This window comes from Octopus bimaculoides, chromosome 1 (assembly GCF_046866305.1).
Source record: "Octopus bimaculoides isolate indiv1 chromosome 1, ASM4686630v1, whole genome shotgun sequence".
Classification (NCBI taxonomy): Eukaryota; Metazoa; Mollusca; class Cephalopoda; order Octopoda; family Octopodidae; genus Octopus; species Octopus bimaculoides.
In genome coordinates, this window is record NC_142928.1 from 153,882,831 (window position 1) to 153,907,865 (window position 25,035).

The 25,035-nt window shown below is 29.8% G+C and overlaps 1 protein-coding gene across 1 annotated transcript in view; it reads right to left on the minus strand.

Annotated features, from left to right (window-relative positions):
• LOC106869541 (uncharacterized) overlaps positions 1–25,035 on the minus strand; it is a 502,813-nt gene that overhangs the window by 37,294 nt on the left and 440,484 nt on the right. Inside the window, exons 333-344 of the mRNA XM_089360195.1 lie at positions 24,603–24,898; positions 17,367–17,423; positions 15,317–15,487; positions 13,166–13,235; positions 12,309–12,401; positions 10,022–10,105; positions 8,371–8,535; positions 7,696–7,848; positions 5,193–5,349; positions 3,146–3,319; positions 2,397–2,516; positions 969–1,205 (exon numbers count right to left, since the gene is read on the minus strand). Of these exons, the coding sequence (XP_089216321.1) occupies positions 969–1,205; positions 2,397–2,516; positions 3,146–3,319; positions 5,193–5,349; positions 7,696–7,848; positions 8,371–8,535; positions 10,022–10,105; positions 12,309–12,401; positions 13,166–13,235; positions 15,317–15,487; positions 17,367–17,423; positions 24,603–24,898 (1,777 nt within the window). The remainder of the gene's footprint in view (positions 1–968; positions 1,206–2,396; positions 2,517–3,145; positions 3,320–5,192; positions 5,350–7,695; positions 7,849–8,370; positions 8,536–10,021; positions 10,106–12,308; positions 12,402–13,165; positions 13,236–15,316; positions 15,488–17,366; positions 17,424–24,602; positions 24,899–25,035) is intronic.

Below are 25,035 nucleotides of genomic sequence, written 5' to 3' on the forward strand. Positions count from 1 at the left end.
CCTCTGCATGGACAGTATATACTCTCAAGCCAAAATGCTGATGTAGACCAAGCAACAACCCATCAGTGGCTGAGAAGCTCAGGACTGAAAGCAGAAACTGAAGGTTTCAGTATTGGTGGCACAAGATCAAAGCTTGCTTAGCAAAAACTACCAGGCTAACATTCTTCAAAATGGTTCTGACCCTAATGTCTAATCTGCAATACATTTGATGAAACAATGGACCATCTCATCTTGAGATGTCTTGTGCTGACACCAAATGAATACAAAAATTGCCACGATAGGGTAGGACAGTATTTACATTGGAAAATATGTAAACACTACGAAATCAGCACTCCTGCTTACTGCTATGAGCATCATCCTGAGCCAGTCGTTGATGGTAAAAATGTCACTGTCTTCTAAGATTTTCCAGTCAACATCGACAGAACAATCCAGGCTAATTGACTGGACATAGTCATTAAAGACACAAAAAAAAAAATACTTGCAGATTAATAGATGTAAGTGTTCCCACTGATAAAAATATATCTGTAAAGGAATTTGACAAATTAAGTAAATATAAGGACCTGAAAATTGAGATACAAAAGATGTGGCATCTTAAAGCAAGAATTGTTCTTGTTATTGTGGGTGCCCTAGGCATGATAAGAAAGAAATGTCAGAAACAGCCAGATAATATCCCTGGAGAACCATGTCTCAGAGAAATTCAAAAGATTGTGCTAACAAGTACTGCTCCACATCCTTAGAAAAACCCTATCAATTTAAATGAATATTTTGTATTACTTGAAGATATTTTGCTACTGCCCCTACCACTTCCTCTCCCCAAGCTTTCAGATATACTGTAACATTTGTTATCCTTCACTCACCCTAGGATGCTGGGTGTGTCTCAGTGAGTGATTGTAACAAACATACAGATTAAAAGTAAATAATAATAATAATAATAATAATAATAATGATATCATATTAAATGTTCTTACTTTCTAAGATAGTAACTTCAGCAGTGCATTCAATAGAGCCATTTACATTTGTTGCTTTTACTGTGTACATTCCAGCAACTAATTTTGATGTATCCTTGATTGAGAGTGTGTGAATTTCACCATTGTCAATAATTTTAACATTATCTGACTCTTTGAGGATGTTATCTTCATTAAACCATGTTACAGTTGGAGCAGGCATGCCAGTGACAACACAATCCAAAGTAACAGGAGATCCTTCTGTAAATGACAAAATTCCATCCATGCAATATAAATATTCCATGAAATTATTGAAATTAATATAGTAATACATACTAGTAAATTTTATAAAATTTTATTCATGATAATTTAAGTCATAGCTTACTGAGTTCTTCAGAAGTAAGCAAATTTTGAAAGTGAAAAAACAATCAATACAAATTTTATAATGCTTAAATGAAATCATGGGAAAATTAACTAGTGAGTAATAAAATATATATCTGTTTCATGTTTTTCAAAAGTGCTAGTATGTATAAGTAATAATATAAAAAAACGAAAGTGATTGGAATAAATTCCATATGCAAGTAATGATTCATACCAATATAAAATACTTCAAATTTCAGTAAGAGGCCATATATATCATAAAATTTTTCACATCAGTGATTCCAGACACCATAAAAGTAGCTCTTAGAATCCATTTTTCAAAACTAGCATGGCTATTTTCAATTTTTCTGAAACTTTCTGATTTATTTTATAACAAGTAGACTCTGAGCCTTATATAACTTAGATCACACATAACGCTTCTTAGAAACTGAACACATTATAATGTTTCCAACAATCGGAATACATCCCAGCTCTGTGTGTGTGGGGGGGGAGACAGAGAGAGAGAGGGGTGGGGAGACTGAAGAGTGTGGGATGAGTTCGGAAGTCACTGATGATGATGACTTCAGTGAGGTGAAGTGAGTTAGATGTCTTAACACTTTAGCATTTAAACCAACCATATCCAGCCAAAATATTCTACCTGGTTTATGTTCAAACCAGCCAGATTTGGCCTCTCACATAAACCCTATAGTGTCATTCTAAAAGTAAATAAGCACATCATTGAAATCTTAAAGCTACAAGATAATGTAAGGGTTAAATGCAAGAGGAAATATGGTTTAAGTGTTTCTGATAGTGGTTAGATGAGTTCAAAGAGTTGTAGAAGAAGCAGATCTATTTGGAGGAGTGAGTGAGAGAATCTTGGAGTTTAAGTAATTAGATGTCTTCTTGTCGATATTTAGGAGGGAGATAATGATGGTGCTAAACCGTACTGAAAATAATTAATAATTTGTTTATTCTTAATAAAAATTCATTTAGCTTAGCCTTATTTTTGTAACTGTTATTTAGGTTCTGGATTAGAGAAGATAGTATTTTAGATAAATATATAAAACATGAGTGAAAACATTTAAACTTCACCTTCAGCAACTGTTTTGCATATCTTCTTTTTAAAAGCTGGTTTTGCGGTTCCATCATCGAATTCAGTAGCTGTATGATAACTTAAAGTATCACTTTCATATGAATCCAATGAATAATAATCTATAAACAAAAGCAAAATCAAAATAAATATTGATTTAATTAAAGAATTTGAATTTAAATTAATTTTTTAAATGCTTTTATTTTAAAGAAATTATTTTCTGTAACAAGAAAAATAATGTAAGAAGTAAGAGTAACAGACACTCCTCTATAATTTTTTATTAAAAAAATAACTCTGCACTATAAATGTGGTGATAGAGCATCATTATTGTGGTCATTGCTGTCATCACCATTGTGGTTTTTGTGACATCCTTCTTATCATCTTCACCATTATCAATTTCAACACCATTACTACTATCAAAAGCACTTAGATTCATTATCAAAAATACTTTGATAAAACTGAAACAAATAAATACACTTTGTGAAACAAATAAATTTCCAGTTAATAATCAAATTGGCAAGAAAGAGTACATATTGTTATGATAAAAAGTAGATCCCCATAACAAAATGATTTTTCATGTTTTAAATTAAAAACAGTAAAATTTTTTTTCAGCAAAGAAATTTCTGATTTGTTTCACATTCATAATATACAAGCACACGGCTGTTAGTTGCATTGACATTTAAATTATTAAAATAAGTGCTTATTATAAGCATATTTAAAAAAAAAACATTTAAATCAATTAAGTTGATACCTGTGGCATCAGTTTTCCTGTCAGAATCAGATTCAAGTTGAGCTTCAGTTGGTTTTGGAGGTTCTGGGGATGGTTGTTTTTTCTTCGAAGCTTCTTCAAGAGCTTCAGCAAGTTTCTTCTTGTGTCTCAAGATTTCTTCTTGTTGTTCAAGAGTAATATCAGTTTCCTCAATGCCTACAATTATTGAATATATTTCAATTAAACAATAACTGTTAATCAATTCATATTTATAGAACTAATACAATAAATTAATTCAACTATGATATTTATAACATTTTCCTCAAGTGATTGTTTTCTACACATTGATTTAACAGTAAAAGAAGAATTTAGTGGAGGTGGCAAGGTAAGAGAAAGTTCAGAAGTTACAGTATTGGGAAAGATGTAAGCTATGGATACATAAGAGGTGCAGCAATATCAAGAGTAGGTTAAGAGGGAAAATAGTTTTCGTGTGTGGAAGGTGCACAGGTACACTTAACACTAAAAATGTACAAAAAATAGACTCCAGCAAATACCAGGAGGAAAAACTAGAAGTAACTGATAGCTTCCATTACCTAGGTGATCAAATTAGTAGTGGAAGTGGATTCTCCAAGAGTGTAGCAGCTAGAATAAGAATAGGCTGAGCAAAGTTCAGAGAGCTCTTACTTCTCCCTCAGAATGAAAAGCAGATTATAAGATGCTTGTGTGTGAACAGCCATGCTACTCAGCAGTGAAATATGGGCTGTGACCACTGAGGACATGTGTAGGCTTGAAAGAAATGAAGCTTGAAAGAAATGAAGCTTGAAAGAAATGAAGCTAGTATGCTTTGCTGGATGTAATAATGTCAGTACAACAAAGTGTAAGCATCTTGAGAGAAAAGTTGGGCATAAGAGGCATCAGATGTGGTGTGCAAGAGAGACAAATGCACTGGTATGGTCATGAAATCATATGGATGAGGACAGCTGTGTGAAGAAGTGCTGATCTCTAACTGTGGAGGGAACCTGTGGAAGAGGTAGACCCAGGAAGACATGGGATGAAGTGATGAAGCATGATATTCAAACGTTGGGCCTCATGGACGCAATGACAAGTAACCAAGACCTTTGGTGATATGCCATGCTTGAGAAGACCTGTCAAGCCAAGTGAAATCGCAGTCATGGCTGGTGCCAGTGACATGCAAAAAGCACCCTTCGAACATTGGACAATATGCTGTCAAACCAAGTGAAATCATAATTGCAGCCAATGCCAGAGTGACATATCTGGCACCTGTGCCAGCGGCACATAGAAAACACATTTTGAACTTAGGGCCTCATAGAAGCAGTGACAAGTGACCAAGACCTTTGCCAATATACTGTAATTGAGAAGACCTGTCAAGCCAAATGAGATCATAGTTGTGGCTGATACCAGTGTTTTGTAACTGGCACCCATGCCAGTGGCATGTAAAAAGCACCCACTACACTCTTGGAGTGGTTGGTATTAGGAAGGGTGTCCAGATGTAGAAACCATGCCAAATCAGATTAAAACTTGGTGCAGCTCCCCAGCATACCAGTTTTCTGTCAAATCATCCAACCCATGCCAGCTTTGAAAATGGACATTAAATGATGAAGATGATGATGACAGTGCTAAATATAAAAACAGAAAATTTCAGGAATATGAAATTTATCTTAATGCTTAGAACATGTCATTAAAATATACAAATGTTTATAAATAAGTAACTTTTAAAAAATGGTTTATGATCTTTTGATATTTTATAAAACAAAAGTCATCATATGACAATGATTTTGTCTGCATATTTCATTTTCCTATGACTTCTATATAGTAACATGGCTACAATTATTAGTTTCTGTACAAAAATGTTTATTACTTTCACTATATATGTGAGCTAATAATTAAAATATTTCACTCATTTGTACATAATCAGCTACTTTCTTTCCTGAATATATTTGAAGTTAGTGTTCTCTCAGGCTTTATATATATATATATATATATATATATATATATATATATATATATATATATCAGCAAGAAAGACTTGTAATAAAATTGTAATAAAATATTCTAAGTTATAGTATACCCATTTGTTTCAGAGCAGCTCTTATGTCTTTGATCCATCCTTGTTTTGCATAATTATTTTTAGCTTGAACAGTTAATTTTTCAGATGTTGCTTCTGCAAACCACAGTTCAAAACGTCTTTCATCTTCTATAAGCTCACTGATTTGTATATTTTGGAGCTGAAAAATAAATAAAAATGTTATTAAAATTATGGATACACCTTATTAAATCAGCACTCCATTATTTTGGGGAAATAGCTATAATTTCAGCATCTAGAAATATTGTAAAATGTTTTAATTTTGTCAGCCATTATAAAGAAATATAAATTGTTGCTAGTTTGCTATTGTCTAATATTACTGTAAGCAGTAGTTGGAAGAGGAGTATTTGTATTAGTTAGCTCAGATTGAGAAATAATAGAAGCATGAGAACACTCAGCTACGACTTACAAAAAATATACTTGAACAGTCGTTTTAGAAAGATATACGTGCACACAGTGTGCATGTGAGCATGTATGAGTATTCATGTGATATTTAATATACAATAATCTAATATTTCTGAGTAATAAAAATTTATTTAAAAAATGTTGTACCCTTCATACATATGTTACATTGGATAAAAGTAGAAACGAGTCATTTCAGGGAATTTTAGGTAATTCTATTCAGTGAATAGAATACTTTTTTAGTCTTGCAGTCTAAATAATATTTAGATAAATAAACATGTTGAAAATAAATCTAAAACAAGTATAAATGAAAATAAATTGAAAATGAGCTGAAATGTGCTCATATAACTATTATTTCGAATACATAATTTAATTCTTCTTTATGTATAAAAATACAATCGTATGCATTTATATAATCACAGTTTGTGCACATGTTGAAATATATTATGTACAGTTCTAAAAATACTTAAATATTACATTCTTTTTGAACAAGTTATTAATGCCATGTTATAAAATCTATTTTCTAAGACAAATATAGAAAAAATAGTTCTTACAAAACTTCATAAACAAAATGAAAGTACCAGTTAATTCAGTCAAATAGTTCATTAATAACTGCATGACGTCCACTACCAGCTTGTTTCAGTAGACACAAATGATCAAGAATCCAGAGCCAAGCATCTATTTTAAGAATTTCTGTAACTTAAATATGCCCACCCACCTAATGTTACATAGAAGGGGCTTAACTATCTCATCTCTTTTCATTTAGATTAGTATATTAAAGGAAGTAGCAAAACCAGACATCACCACTAAAGAAGCACAACATCACTGATATACAGTTATATCCATAAAAATACAACAAAAATTTTTCTAATCTTTCAGTATGTCTTAAATTTTCTAGAAGTGATATAAATATTTTACAACATGTTGTTCAATGTTTGCAGTTTAGCTTTTACTCATAAAAATCTATTGCTTCATTAAATTAATTTTAGCATTTTCCAGTGACTATATTAATTCAAAATTATAACCACATTGAGCATCTATTTATCTATCATTATAATTATTTATTTACCTTCACAAATTATACCGCTATTAACACAGACACTATTATTGCTATCACCAACAATACAATTAACAATGCAATATTCACTTCCAAATTCCAACTTATAATATTCATCATTATTACTACTTCATATAACATGAATATCAAATTATTCAAATTATCTCATGCTAGAAAAGAGACTTCATTCTTAATAACATTATCTTTAAAGCTGACATAGTTAGCTCTAAAATCTAACTGATAAAAGAAAATTTGATAACAGAACTACATTTAGTGCTTTGGAATTTAGTTAGATACTGTATTAGCTACTAAATATCTTAATAATTAATGGCTAATGGAATTTAGTACTGGCATGTGCTGTCTCTGGACAACAACTTAACTCTGCTTTGGAATCAAACTGATACATAGCATTTTGCTTTACCTTTTACTAGATAAATGGATAAAAATAGAATGGTAAATGGGGATCAAATTTATTCTTAGTTTCTAAAACTTTAAAATTAGTAAAAAATTACATTTGCATTTGAAAAGTTATAAATACATTAAAAAAAACAGTATATGGTACAAAATCTGTGACATTAAAAAGCTAAACTTCTGGACATATCGTCTTGTAAATGTTTGACATACATACATAAATTAATATACATTGTATGCTGAGAATGAAGGTCTCTCATTGTCAATGAAGGCATTCCCTAAAGTTTCTATTTTCATTGTAACCAATACATCAGGATTTCTTGCATGAGCTATCATAATAGAACATATAATACATTAATACAACACCATAGCAGTCCTCCAACCTTAGGTCCATTTGATAATTCTATTTCTCAGACCTTATCTTATATTTATGATGTAATAGAAAGATGCATCTTTAATCTAATAAAAAATGTGTTGGCATCAGATTAAACAGGTTTGTATATTTTTAATGCAATTTCATATTGAAAATTTATAAAAGCAGACTTCGTGTAAGTGGAAATTAATTACCAGCAAAAATACAATAAACAAGTATTTAAAATAGTGAATAAAAATACTTACATCTATCAAAGACTTAAAAGCAAAAGTTGGGGCATCTGTTATAGATTCTGGTTTTTTCTTTTTTGTTATCAATATTTTATCAGGAAACAAAAACATATGTCTGTCTTTTCCTTTGGTTTTAGAAACTTCTTTGTCCCATATTTGAACATCATCCTGAATTAGAAATTCATAATAATGATATTTATTTCATAAACATCTCACAGATGGAAAAAATATGAATAGTAAAATCAGGGAAAAAGTAACAATAATAAGATAGCAAAGAGAGTTTCATTTAGAATTTCATATCATTCAATTCTCTCATTCATTACCAAAATTTATATCATCATACAACATCCACTTTCCATGCTGGCATGGGTTAGACAGTTTGACTGGAACTGGTAAGTCGGGGGGCTGCATCAGATCCCAGTCTGATTTGGCATGGTTTTTATGGCTGGATGCCCTTCCAAGAGTGTAATGGGTAATTTTATGTGCCACTGGCATGGGTGCCATTTACATGACACTGGCAATGGTCACAACTACGATTTCACAGGTGCCATTTACATGACACAGGTAGGACACCATTTACATGACATCAGCAACAACCATGACTAAGATTTCATAGGTGCCATTTACATGACACTGGCAACAGCCATGACTCAGCAACATAAAGTTAATTAGACATTTTGAAATTCTTACATGTCTCAGTACTTCTCCAAAGCTATATATATCTCCTGGAAATTCTTCAACATTTGCCAGCAAACGAAGATGCTCAACTCTTTTGATTATTTTCATAAGCATTTCAATAGCCTTTTCAAGATCTTTCACACCATCTCCAGCAGTTACAGTATAACGTAAGCAATCCTAAATGAAAGAGACAGTTGAACATTTTAATAATATCAAAATCATAATGTATTTTCAAATTTATAACATATTTATGAAACGATTGGGCATAGTATTTCAGAAAAGTTGTACATGATATGCTTAAAAATCACAAATAAAATGATAATATCAAAAAGTAAATCATTAAATGCATTGCCAAAGCACTAATACTTTTGTTATAAAGAAGTATTAGTACTTTAGAGCGTCAAAGACGTAATATATTTGTGATACTCATGAATGTCTACTATCTATTACATGTTCTATGTTTAAGGCTCTAATATCAAAAGAGAATGCTTAAGGCCAAAACAGTAGAATTTCAAGTACTATTTTTAATCCCAAAGTTATAAGATGATAATTTACAATCCATTTTATACATTTCCCCCATTGTAAAGCTTTTGATTTTAAGAGTATACAACCATCACTGGCATAATATATACTCATATTAATATCATCCCACTAAAGATAGTTCTTAAAGAACTTCTTAAAGAAACTTTATTCAAATAAATTGTTTGAGGTTCAGTATTCAATTTGACAAAGACTAGTAGTATAATAATTAACAGAGAAACCAAACTATGGCTTTGATTATTTTTCACTAGTCTAAATTATTACCAGGATTTGCTGCAATATTTAATGTAGTTTTGTATGCTTTGGGAATGTGCAGTGCTTTGTTTGGCCTTGTGTTTTCTAAGACATCTAAAATATCCTTTGTGATATGTGTTAAACACATTGTAGGGCCATATTCTTAATGTTGTGTAATTTCTGAATCCTGAGGTTTAATTATGTTTTTATCTGCATCTTTTTAATCATCCTCAAGACTCCCTGTTATAAGGACTGTTTCTAGTTTCAATGGGATTGTTGTTGGTTTCTAAGGGGTTGTTTCTGTTTTTGAGTTGTTTTTCTTTTCTGATTATTATTTATCATCATGAGCTCAACTGTTTTATACACGATTCTGTAATACCATCATGTGCACAGTCTTCTACAGTTTCCTTAAAAAATGCCTGGCCCTGTGACTGCAAGAAATTGTGGAAGAGACAGAATTGGTAGGGCAAAGTATTTTGCAGACTCTAATCACATTCCTTTGCTATTAGGATAGATTTTGCCTTTAATTCAGCTTCCATAAAATAAGTACTATTAATACACAGGCTGATTTTATTATCTGTTTCTCTCTCCCACCCTCCAAAATTCCTAGTTTGGTACCAATGTAATAAATAAAGTCCTCATTAATATTACAATAACAAAACAAAACATTATGTTTATACATCATTATTCTTATATTAGTATCAAATGAACTGAATTATATATTTTTTTCCTTTTGAGTTATTGCATATATCATTGTAATTAAAATGATTTTAGTTAAATATAGGGAAAATAATTCTGATTTAATTATTAATGTTAGAGCTTTCAGTAATTACTATTGATTTTATACTTAATATGAATGCTTTTCAAAGAAATGATAAAATCAACTTACTTTAAGTATTTGTTCATAAATACTTAATCTTTTGAGTGGACAAGACAAATATTCAACAAGGGATTTATCAGAAATTGGACATGTCTATAAGCAAAATAAAGAAATACACATTTTATAATTTATATATTACTCAGACTTTTATTAAAAGAGAATTATAGTATTAAGAGTGTCAAATTCTATATTTTAAACATACAAGAAAAATAGTTAGATGTCTTAGAATTGTTTAATAGTTATAATCTATAGGGAGTCAAAAGTAAAGAATGTTATATTATTTGGCAAATGTGCTTCATACCAGTAAACAAATGAATGAAAATTAAGAGTTTTATAATTCTGAAATAAATATTAAAGAATGCAATTTGTATTAATAACAAAAATATATGTATACATATATTTCATATTAAAGTAAAATCATTCATGAACTTATACATTTTGATACAATCACTATTTGAGCAAATTTTCTGTTTACCCCTCTCAGGCAAGTGTTTAGCTCTATTGAGAGTTTCTTATTACTGAATTTGAAAAAAACTAAAAAAGACAATCATGTTTCATAGTGGAAGCATTATTTCTAATCCCTAACTGCAAGTATATAGTACCAAGATTTTCTATACAATCATCAATCATAATTTCATAGCTATTTATGATTTTAAAAACTACAATTATAACTGACTAATTTTCAACATTGTGAATAGTCTTAGTTATTTTTCACTTCAAAATTCAACTTGTTCTCAACGTTTATAAGTTGTGTTTCACATGCCCTCAATGTTTATAAGTTGTGTTTCTACTATACAGGTAACACTGTATATATATGACATGGTAGAAATTACATCAGCAGTTGATCCATGCAGATCATCTGATGAGAAAAATGTCTTTGTACAATACACAATTTTAAAACTTTTAAAATATCCCAGCAGTTGTACATTTTGGTCCTTTATTAAAAATATCTCTTCTGGTTTTCCTCCATACTTCTGTCAAAAATTCTCTACTCCTGCAGATAAAGCTTTCACACCACTGACCCATTTTGTTAGAACTCAATCTATATATACACATCAAATACTCTCCAAGAACTTTAAAGTGGGACTGTTAATAGTAAACAATTAAACTTAACATCACTTTGAACCTTCATGAACTTCTTCATTATATAGTAGTGGTCAGCTGCTTTTAAAAATTCAGTAAAAATAATGTTGGTATTTTCATGAAGACTAAGAGAATCTACTACTTTCTTTTATTACTTAGGAAGAAAGACAGCCATGCTTCATTTCGGAGTTTCCAAGACTGGTGAGTGGGGAGTGGAGTATTATCTTGAAACCAAAGATCTGTCTCAAATGTTTGCAGCAAAGTGAACTCCTCTAAAAGTATTTGAGGATATGTTGATGGTGCTAAAACAGTTAATGAATTATACATACTACCCAAGTAGGCTACATCAAGATTTAAATTTAGTGTGCAAAAAGATGGAATAAATACCATAGGGTACCCCATCCAATGCTACCAGTCTAAAGTGATAGACTGGTAGCATTGAAAAGAAGAATGAAAAGCAAATTGATCTCAATAGGATTTGAGCTTAGAATGCAGACAACTAGAATAAATACAAGGTACTTCATCTAATGCAAAAAATGCTTACTACCTAAAATTGAATTATACACCTCAGCCATTCACAATTCCCAAAATTACTGCACAATCTTCAATAATCTATCATAGTGATAGTATGTATCTAACATAACTGCATTACAATACCTGTTTTCTACATGCTAAAAAATATTTTAACCTTAAAATGTGATTGTCCTTTTTAAAAAGTTCTAATATGCTTTTTACCGTTTCCAGATCTCAGAAATTACACTTTGCTTTATATATAGATGCACAAACATTATAAATTACATCTTAGAAAAATTTCTGCACATAAAATGTAATTATATTCTACACTGCTAAAACCACTAACTCACTGCTGAGTTTTGTAATTTCTAAGAAATATCTGCTCTGAACTTGATTGTATTATTTCCCAAGTTAAATGTATTCAAAGTCTCTTCTACATTTTCCCTTCACCCTGCAATTTCCTTCTTTATATTTCATAATGACCATTATTAAATATTTTAGTATATTTTTCTTTCTCATAACAACATTCTTCTAGAACTGTCTTTCCACCAAGATCTTGGCTGTATCAATTAATATAAGCATTATTTACTGTCATGCAGTTATACCTACATTCAATTCTTGGAAGACATAAACAGATTTAAAGCACTAGGTATTAGCTCCAAGTTACAAATAAAAAAAAGATATAAAACAATGGAGATACCTTCAAATATTCTTTTGCTTCTTCTGTAGCTAAGAGAATTTCAGCCTCTGGGCGGTTATATAAAAATGGAATATACATTTGGAATTTCTCAGCCTATAAAGCATAAAAATTGAATAATATATTAGATAATCTTGAAGTACTGTAGTATTTAATACATAATATAATACCAAAATTTTGTTGGAATGTATTTGAAATAACACTGGGCATAAATTGTAAATTTGGAAATTATGTAATCTAAACTAAAATTCTTACATATTTGTTATTTTAACAATTCATAGTACAAATTTATTGAAATTAAAAATTATTGACAAATATAAATAAAAAATGATTTATTTTGTATTAAATCAAGCAAAAATAGTAAGCATATGAACAATTTGTCACTAATATATGCAGATTATTGTAGGAAGAAAATTACAAAACATTGCTAAGCTATAGTATAAAAAGAAGGAATAGTTTAATTTTTGTATTTTCAACCATAATATAAGAGGTACATATTTCTAAAACATAAAAAATTAATCAAAGTACATAAAAATATTATTATACTGGACAATGGTATTATTGCTTTAACGTGGCCTCACCCAACTACCTAGAAGCAGCAAATAATACACTAAAAGAAATAACGTCACAAGTTGCAAGATTTTTAATTTCTAAGATAATTATTATAAATCAATGAGAACAAGGAAAACATGTATCTAAATTAGTCTTAGCAAAAGAAAGAAAAAAGAAAGAGAGAGACAGACAGACAGACAGACAGACAAGGGGAGGGAGAGAAAGAGACAGACAGACAGACAGAGAAGAAAGAAAGAAAGAAAGAAAGAAAGAAAGAAAGAAAGAAAGAAAGAAAGAAAGAAACTCACCATTTTAAGAAAAGATCCACCAATTTTAGATGGGAAGCTGGCACATTCACAAAGTTCATTCATAAAGATACTGAAAAATATATCATGATTCCATAATATTAGATAATGTGAACTCTAACCAATTTTCAAAATATCATTACTCATCAAAAATTGTGAAATCAATATGGAAATAATAAAATATTTTTTTAGTATTATATCAAAACAACTAAGAGGCAATTTCTCAACTATACAGGACCAGGTCATTTCCTGTTGCTATGCTGCCAGTAAAATATTTTTTAATCATGCTCATACCTTCACCAAATTGTTCACTATTCTTTTTTAAAGTATGTTGCGTTGTCTATATGTTGAAAAACACAGAAACACACACACAACCCCCACCCCCAAAAAACTATATATATCATATGTATATATACATATAGTCTTTGTTTGAAGTGTGTTGCATTGTGTTGATAGACTTGCACTTAAAATTTCTGCAGTTTAAATCAAAACTTGTCAGTTAATATGGTGATAACACTACCTACCTACCTACCTACCTACCTACCTACCTACCTTCCTACATACCTATCTATCTCTCTATCTATTTATTTTTCACACACATTCTCTCTCTCTCTCATTTTTTTCTCCTCTAAAAATAACTTTTTCTCTTCCCTTTCTTTTAAAAATATATTGTGACGTATATTTTGATTCCTCTCCTTTTATAAATGTTGTGACAGATAGACAGAGAGAGATATACTTCTCTTTTATAATATAAGATGTAAGTACCTTGCATACAAAACTAGCCCTTACATTAGCACTAGATCAGAAATTCAGAGGGAAGAGATATAGCTAATTCAATTAGCACCAATATATGGCTGTTACTTATTTTATTAACCCTACTAGAATGGAAAACTCAAAGTTTATTTCAGCATGATTTGAACTCAGAGTATAAATGAACAAAACTAAATACTATAAGACGTCTTTGGCATTATAATTTCAGCCATTCTCCTACACTTCTTATGGGAGATGATATTAGTAGATGAAGTAAAAGAATTTGAAGACAAACATGCAAGGAGTTCTCTATCATCTGATTTTATAAGTTTATCTTGCTCAGTTCATTGAATATACTACTCTCGCTCTCTCTCTCTCTCTCTCTCTCTCTCTCTCTCTCTCTCTCTCACACACACACACACACACACACACACACTCACACACATACACACACACACACACTGTGTAATTGGATAAGCTGGAGCCATAGTTTTAGAGAAGCTTACTTTGTACTCGACTCTTTCAAATCTTAACCTTACTGACAAACTACTTCAGTCTGAGATTTTAGTACTTTCAGAATTCTCTTTTACTGCACTAATGATCTTCAGTTTTGATCTGCTATCCATTCACAAAATCCTTTATTTTTATTTCATATAAATTACAATCATTTTCACAGATTAAATCAGAAATCATATATCAGTTTTAGTAACAGAATTAATAGTTTATAGAAAAATTAACCTTGTCTCCAAGGCTAATGGTTCCATATCATTATTTTATTTCATTTACTAAGATGCATATATCAACATAATCATCATTTTCATTATTAATTTAATATTAGAGTCTTTATCATCATCATCATCATTATCGTTGTTGTTGTCTTTGTAGTTATTGTTTTAGAATATGAAGTCATGGAATAGAAAATAAGGCAGATTGTTAGACTAAAGGTTTTGTGCATTTACCTACACTTCTTAACCCTTTAAGATCAGATATAAATAGCATGACTTTTTATGTGAGATGCAAAAAAGATGAAAAAATACAAGATAATAATCAATCAAATAGCTCATAATGCAAATATGGCTTATATACCACACCTGTCTTCTTCACAATTTAGCACCTTGTCAATAAGCCACACCTATCTTCAGCAGAAGAAAGCATGTTGTGTCAGTAAGCCACACCCAACCTTAAAGGGTTAATGTTGTGAATTCAAATTACATTGGGGTCAATTTTAATTTTCATCAATCAAGGATCAATAATTTAAGAACTATTACTATACAGGGGCTGATTTACTTCACTATATCTATCTTTCCCACAAATCATAAACTTCTACAAATGTGAAAAATCATTATTTAAAGATATAACTACATTACAATATCTTCCAAAATCTATATTTTTCATAATACTTACTTTTTATGGAAATCATAAATATCTTTGATGTTACCAAATATTATATCTTTATTATCTTTGAGACATGCAGGTACATCTGGTTTATCCATTTGATTATAAAATGTTTCCATCAGTGTTTCTAATTCATGGAGATACTCTCGTTCTGTTTCCAGGATGTCAGTCAGAGCATATCTGTTAATCATTAAAAACAAAAATTATAAAATGATTTTCAAGATAACAATAATGCTATGAATGAAAAAAAAAATTAAAAACAAAACTAATCAGTGTTAAAACAAATTAATTCACATTCCAAAAGGCAACAGAAAATAAATATAAAGCTAATTAAAAAAAGGAAATAAAATGAATATACACATATATTATAAATTTAGCACCAGTTGTTCAATTATTAGCAGCTTTCAACTGAAGTGAGTTTTCATTACATCTAGCAAGAAAAGGAGACAATAAGTAACATAAGCTACTGTTATAACTATGAATACCATGAGGAGAAATATAGTTTAATAGGATACCCATTTATATATAAAAACTAAAATACAACTTCCTTCAACTTGTCAATTATTTGATTAATACAGAATTTTAATTATAACATTTGTACAGATTTCAAATCTAAAAATTAATTTCGCATGCTTTCTATGTGACAGAAACAAAAATATAAGGACAGATACAATTACAGATTTCAGGCTTTTTATTTGCAAAACATATATGAACACAACTTGAATTTAATTGTAAGAGTGCATTATCAAAGCATGCTAAAGTATACTGCCAATTTTCATTTATCAAACAAATTCCTTAAGCTGGAATTCAGTTAATAGTTTTCTAAGGATAATAAATAAGGGAATTATAGAATTTTTGAATTTAAGAAATAAATATTTCAGAAAAATCATTAAAAAATTTACTATCTTTCAGGGTACCATGCAAAAGTTAATTTTCATGTCTATTTCAGTTTTGTAAATGAATTCTAAAATAGTACAAATTATATTTTCAATAGCAAGTCATGTTTTAAAAGACTTTACTCCTAAAATATTTTAGTCAGAGTATTTACAATATGCATCAAGTTTCATTTTCCTTCCTTTTTAATAAATTGCTAGACTTAGTAAATGTTATATCATTTAAAAAGATAAAATACATTAAAAAGCCACTGCACAACCAATACCACTTGCTTCAGTTAAATGCTAATAAAGAGAAAATATATTTAAAAAAACACAGACAGACAGACAGACTGACAGACAAATGAGGAAGACAATGCAATTTATATAAGTTGTTCAAACATTTAACTCTTCAACAGCAACCACCGACTGAAATTACAAATGCAATAAGAAAAATAATCAGTTTCTTTTACAAGATAAATCTGATAAAATTAATATGATGAAATATTAATGAATTTGAAATATTTATGGTACAAAATCCATTTATTGGAAATATGTTTCTGGGTAGAAACTAAAAGGATGTACAAGAGAAACATCACTGACCATAAATGATTAGTCAGTGCTGACATATATATATATATATATATATATATATATATATACAGATATATACATATATATATATATATATATATATATATATATACACACATATATATATATATGTAAATATATATATTTATATCTATATGTGCATATATATATATATATAATATTTATTTATTCAGTATCATTCTATCATTCCATTTAATTTGAAGGAAGTTGAAATTTATTATTCTATGATAAAAATATCAAGTATGACTCCTTAGAAATTAATATAATTCCTAGATATTCTTGTAGTTTCAAAAGTTTTGAAGTAAGCATTACAGATCAGACAACAATTTGAAAAGTATGTATGAAATATTCTTTTGCAAAACACTTATAAGTAATTAAGGTTTTGTTACATATTTATAATATAAACTAAACTGAGAGTATGGTATTCACACATAAAAAAAAAAATTAGTCTCCTTTGAAAGAAAATGCAAAAGCTTTTAAGTCAGAGCAGCTCATGAAATTTTCCCTAATTTCTACACACTGCCATGCAGTATCTGCTGGTATTTCTGCTCTGGAATCAAAGTTTTACTCACGCCATCAGTTGGGGTCCAACTGTCAGAGACTGAGTCCTATCTAACTCGGTGAAAGGGCTACAAGAAATCAATAATACAGCCAGTTGGATCAGAAACAAAACACATTATTAGTCCTTAAAGTGGCCAATAAGAGAAATATTTTGGAAAATGTTTATTTTCAATGTTATTAGTTTTCATTTTCTTAAAATATATTTTTGTAACAGAAATTCTTTAAAAAAAAATGATTAAAAACATTTAAATTCACCAATGAATCTGGAAGAAAATAAATTATCATGGGAAATTTTAAAAGAGAATATAATAATTCATATATATATATATATATATATATATATATATATATATTAACCAGTTCAGTGCCATGTAGCGTTTTTAAAATAGTGTTTAAAATAGTGTTTCAGTATTGTTATTAGCAATATAAAAACTTAACTGTAAGTACAGTCAAAAATTCAAAAATTAGTGTAAATACACATAGTAATATATGAACTATATCTCAACATTGTTTTACCCCCTGTGTAACATTAACTTCTGTCAAAAAAGAAGGGAATTTAAGCTTGATATATTTCTTTAAAATGACAGTGAACTGGTTAGAACTCACTGGTAAATGCAAAGACAAATTTCAAAACTGAAAACAAATTAATTGAAAGTACTACTAATAATACTATGTACAAAATTTTGAAAATTTCAGTTTCTTTTTCTTTCAGATTTTAAGATAATCTGTCAAGAAATACAATATAAACAGTTAAATGCAATATATTAAACAGGATTTTCTAGATTAAAATTGATTTCACTACTTTTAAAATTGAAGTTTTTAAAAATATTTATTTGAAAAAAAAAATCAAGTTCATTGGCTATAAACAAAAATAAAATTAATGAAAGTTATGAATATCTCAAGTAAAAATAATAATTCTTATGTATTGCATCATTACATAGCAAAATTAATTTCAAAATTGCATATCTGTTCTAGACAGTAATTTTTAACTATTCATATCTTAAGCTTCTGCCAAACCATGTCACAGAGAATTCTTTTCCAATGCCTTCCTTGGAAAACAAAAAAATAGATGAACTATTTTCTAGCCCAAAGACATCCAGCTAAGAATAGATCATCTATGACCAATTAAAAATATTATTATTATTATTATTATTATATTGGCAGAATCATTAGAGTATCAGAAAATATGCCTTGCTGTATTTCTTCCTGCTATTTACATTCTGAGTTCAAATCTTACTGTTGTCAACTTTACCTTTCAGCACCCACTCAAGTACTAGGTTCAGTGGTATCAACTGTTAACTAATTCCAATCTCCTTAAAAATACTGGTACTAAATCAAAATCAGCTGTTGTAGCACTACCAAGGTACCACCTTTTCATTGTGCAGAGGTGGTATCATAGCCAACGAGGTAAATCCAAAACATAGTTATTGCTACTTGAAATTATTATTATTATTATTACATGTTGACATATGCAGATGGGCCTTTTTCTCAGTCTGTGAGTTTTGAATCTTTTACCAACTATATATATATTTAGATAATTTCCAACAGTAATCCTGCTACATGTCAAATGTCTACACATAGACTGGAGAGACGTTAGGTCAAGCATATTTAGTTCTAGATATATTTTCATGTTTTTGTTTACATCCAACTCAAGATGGTTACTTGTCAAAGAAATTCCTCTTAAAAATGTAAAAAACGTAAAAATGAACTTGACTACACTGAAAATAGAGGAAAAAAGAAATGGACCACAAAATTAAGAAATCGATTTGAACTATTTAAAGAATATTATTAACAAAATCAATGCACATTTTGTCAAACCAAGAAAGTGCTGTCTTTTAGAGTGGTGAGTGGTAGCACCAATGAATGTAACTGTAGAAACCAGAGCCAACAGATTACATGTAAATACTGCATGTGATTATTAAATCAGTAACAGCAGAAGGAAAAGGGAAGAAACAAAGGAAAGAAATAAAATAATTTAAAATTTTCAGTAAAACCTGTGCCATTTCCAAGACACTTGGTTTCACCTAAATGTTGCTGTTTGGTCCAAGTCAGTCCTGACAGAGTTGTCTAATGAGAAAAAATATTCCAGAAGTGATCATTCTAAATTTTTTTATGTGGAGGAAATCTAGGACCATATAGTCTAATGCATTTTTTCTCTGATGGTAAGGTATAAAATGAAGGAGATTTGGATGCTATTTCTTGTAGGTCAGCTGACTACTTAGAGGTTCTCACATTAAGTTGATATTTTTTGTGGTATAATTCAGTATTGAAAGTAGCTGCATTGTAGAAGTGATGTGTTGACTTACAAACCCAGTTCAATTTTTTCCAACAGCTGTATCTAAATATACTATCATTATAAAATTTCGATGCTTGAAATATGACTAAAAATTTGAATATATCTACATCTGTTGACACTCATAATTAAAGTCAGCAGAGAATAGTTCAAGTTAAAAATTATTGGCTTAGAACATCAGTGACTTATGATGGTTGTTGTATTGAGTGAGCTGCCGCACCCAATATCACCAAATTTCAAGCAGGGGTATAACAAAAGTTTTCCATTAAGATTCACAACTAAATTAATGAGTAAGGTTAATATTTATAATGAATTGGTCATTTTTGATGGGTGTGCAGTGCACATCTAGCACACATGAAATGTACGCCCATGTAGAATATGATCCAAAAATTTTTAAATAAAATTATTCATCTTTTGTAGTGTTATACTTAAACTTTCCAAAGGATGTGTGCTATAGTAGAAGTATTCATACTATGGACCCTTTTCACTAATTTCCAACATGGACACATCTAACTATTAAATTGGTATTGTTACTGAGATACTAAAGCATTCAGAAATGTAATGCATGCAACAATATAGAATTAAATATCCATTAAATAATTTTATAACAGAATTTTTTTGATATATATTCTACCATGTAGATATATTTTAAAATGGATGATGAAAACTCAAAAAAAATTTTTTATATAATTATAAAAGCAGAAACAAAAAACATTTTAAAATAAGAAGTATGGGGAAAAGTCAATTAAAAGCAACTTAAAAACATTTTATAAGCTTAGATACAAAAACTAGCAAGTAAAAACATAAAAGTTTCTAATACTGAATAACAAATGTACATTATGTAATGTAATCAGTCACAAATTAATATTCATAAGGAGAATATTCACACTAAAAATAAACAGCATAAATTATTAGAGAAGGCATATTTAAATATTTCACAAAATCCTTTTGTATGGGAAATCTTAGTAATATATTATCATCATCATTGTTTTAACATCTGCTTTTCCATGCCTTCATGAGTTGGACAAAATTTATTAGGGCAGATTTCTATAATTCTTCTTATAGTTAGCCTTAACCTACTTCCAAGCAAGGCAATATTTCTCCGTTGCCAGATATGTGGTGTCAAGACAAGGAGACACAAGCATACAGACACACATTCACTAGCAAAGAGAATTTGAAATCAAATAAAAAATTTAGCATTATTTATATGAAAGAATTAGAGTGGAATAAACTTTGCTTTCACCCCCTCACTCCACCCAAATAAGAATAGTTTAAGTATGTATTTATAACTTTCAAGTTAAAAGCCATTTAAGTAGGAAAAGGAAAAAACATAGCTTGAAAAAAGAAACTCAAAGATGTCTCATTAACACTCATTTTCTACAGAAGGAAATTATTGAAAACTTCAAATAAGAGAAAGAACGCAGTGGACAGCTTTGCATTCCTAAAGGATGGCATACTATGAAACGCTGTCATAGGTACAGAAGTCCACATGGGCAATGAGCATCAAAGAGTAAATAGTGTGGTAGTTAAGACTTTGACACTTTAGGAGCTTGCCTAGTAAGCAGGAACAAAACTAGTTATAGTAGGTTATATCCTAGACGTTTGGCAGAATGTTGAATAATAGGTATAATTAGCCAACAAGAAAATATATACTGGTAGCCAGTGTTCATGCAGCATACATGATTAGCATAAATCGTTTTTAATCATGAAATGACAACATCATTGAGAAGTGTGCCTCACATGATATTATTCACTTGTCTTCAGAGATAATTAAATGGAAATGATAGAGTGTTAAAACAATATTACAAAATCAGAAAAGTACTTTCAATAGAACAGAGTTATCAAATATATAAACTGAATAAATGACTTACAGAATAAGTTACAGGATAATGAGGAATCTCATTTATTTAGCTAATCAGGTTACTTAGCTAAGCACAGAAAACAGCTGTCATCAACAGTCACAATCGTGGAGATAAACTGGTATAATAAACTCAGTTTAATAGATCACATTATAAAGCTGACTGAATAATTGTAGAATTAAAAAGTGATGGACTGGAATAGATGTAGTTTGTGTCTATGACACAGCAGAGAACCACAGAAATTTATTTCTGATGTGACAAACATAAAGTTAGTTGACATCGAGAATTCGTCCTCTGAATTGAGAATGATTTAACCAAATTCTCAGTTTATGAAAAATTTAGTTCTAATTTCTCTTGTTTGTTATCTAGATAACTATTGCCCATCTTTTAGAAAGTTAACAGACAGGTTACTGGCAGAACATGTCAGGAAAGTTTTCATAATAGCAATAATATATAAATGACTTTTGACATATGTTGGCCATGCAAATTTTAATATTAAAGAGCACCAGGCAGGGTCAATAATTAAGAGATACTAAAGGCATGATAGCAAAAAAATAAACATGTGAAATCATCCCAAGTTTTGAAAATAAGTGATGAATAGTGAAACAAAAATTTTGAAAATTGCTGTACATCTTTTTAATGGTACTATAACAAATAAGATCAAATTCCACCAAGGTTGACCTTGCCTTTCATACTTTTAGGGGTTGATAAAGTAAGTACCAGTTAAGCAAAAGGGTCGATATAATCAACTAGTATTCCTTTCCAGCTTACTGACCTTGTGCCAAAATTTAAAACCAATATAACAAATAAGATCTAATAAATTTTTAAAATAACTCAGTGGTACACTGACTGAAAAAGTGTATATGCAGAGAATATATCTTCATTGAGAGAATCCAAGAATTCAGGGATTCTCTACAGAAATGAAACCAATCAAACTCTGTGATTAATGTTATCCCCTCCATTGTCACCTTCCAACTCCATTCACTCTGTCTCTTTCATCATCATTGTTTCTCTCTCTCTCTCTTCCTTCACCCTCTTATCCTGGTTCTTCTGTTACCACTCCCTATCTTTTATTTACCTCCTCCTTTATTTATTTACTTTAAAGAATAAAGTCAATGTTCAACTTTAGTGTTGTGGGATATAAAGCAATCTCACTAGTGCCAGTACTACAACAAATGCACCCTGTTAAACTCTGTGAAATGGTTAGAGGACGATCAAAGATAAATGCAGAGTTGAAAGACTCTTTAACCCTTTAGCATTTAACCAGCTGTATCAGGTGCAAAAGCTGTTTTATACTCAAACCAGCTTGATCAGGCCTTTCACACTTACCCTACAATGTCATTGTAAAAATAAACAATCACATCAATGAAATCTCAAAGCTACAGGATAAAGTATGAGTAACACAAAACAATGTAAATAAATAAGCAATGCATTTGACAGAATAATCTGAATGCTAAAGGATTAATCTTGCCAGAACTATGATAATTTTTCTATTGTTCGTGCTATGCTAAAATGCACTTAGTACATGCAGTTCAGGTGTTGATTTTATGAAGAGTATCCTACTGTAAAAGCTTTGCTAAAAATGAAGTGTACAAGAGAGACATGGTCTTTTGACTACTCTAGGAGGGGAATAATTCAAAATAAGAACTGACTTGAACCAAGACAATCCAACCAACCCATACAAGCATGTAAATAGATGTAAAATGATGACATATATGTAAAAACAATGAGCTAGGGGAAATAACTCAGAGTGGCCACTGGCATATATGTGAAGAACAAAAATGAATAACAGTATATTAAATAACAAATATGATAAATTCTTGATTTACTGAAATTATCTCCACTTCCAGAGAGAGTAGATCCACTCCTTAGTGTCAGGAAGAGATAATTCCAAGAGTCAAGAAGTCCCCAACATTTAAATTTATGTCTATTAGTGTATATAGCTATGAAATACAGCTCTGAAAAATGATAGAAATATATCAAATATAGGGCCGAGTTAAATTGTTATGAAAAAAATATGTGTAACTCCTACCAAATGTGTTGAGTATCACTTTTATGATTTATCCACTTACTCATATATACATATATATATATAAAGCATGCATAAATATACATATATATATACATATATAATTTCATATATATTCACATATATGTATATACATATGTATATATATATATATATATATATATATATATATTAATTCTCTAAATGAAGTATTAACAGTAACTGCACGATAAAGTGTAGTATATTGCCACTTAAGTGTGGCTGACCCCTAGGGGTGGATGTTACTGTTGCTTTTAGCCCCAGGAGGACATCTCCTCCAGCTGGCTTATCGACACACGACTGTGTCCTGTTTGCCAAGGGAAGTTATCCCTCTCACCACGATCTGCAGCACGAACGGATCCGGATTTCAGGGTTATTTCCCTTCGTCGGCGTTCGATTGCTACTGACCTTGGTGAGAGAGACAAAAACCTGGCAATCTTATATCTACTTTTCCAGTGAAATTCTTCACTGATATCGAAAAGGTGAAAAGAAGCAATGTTAATTCTCTAAATGAAGTATTAACAGTAACTGCACGATAAAGTGTAGTATATTGCCACTTAAGTGTGGCTGACCCCTAGGGGTGGATGTTACTGTTGCTTTTAGCCCCAGGAGGACATCTCCTCCAGCTGGATACATATACATATATATATATATATATATATATATACATATATATACATATATATATAGACATATATATATATATATACATATATATACATACATATATATATATATACATATATATACATATATATACATATATACATATATATACATATATATACATATATACATATATATACATATATATACATATATATATATATATATATATATATATATATATATATATATATATATATATATATATATATATAGATACATATATAGACATACATATACACACACATATATATGTATATGTATGTATATATTATATAAACATGTATACACACACTCATAAATATATTTATATTGTATATCACATAATGTCTAATATATCAGAAAATATTTGAAAATTCAAGAATTTTAAAGATATACTTACCTTCTCTTTAAACTAGCTTCTTGTTGTTTATTACTGATCTGAATAATTTCTTCCCGGAAAGCTTCTCTAGTGCTTTTCTTCACAAGAGATTTTATAGCAGGTTTTATTTCCAAATATGCCGGTGGTACCCATCCTTGTTTAGCAGGGGTACTTTTTGTTGGTTTTGTGCGAACAAGCCATTGTCCACAATTTTCCATGTCCAAAACTTCTACAAACTGACCTTCACTGAGTCGAATGCTGTCAGTACAATCTTCATCTGGCTTGTAATCCGCAAGGACGACATAGATAGGAAATCCCTTTAAATTGCAATGAAGAAAATTCAGCAGTTAAATATCATTGAAAACAAGTAGGCAAATATGGATTTAATATAATATAGAGTATCAACCAAAACTCATTCACATTATCATATTGGGTCATCCCATAAATAATGCAG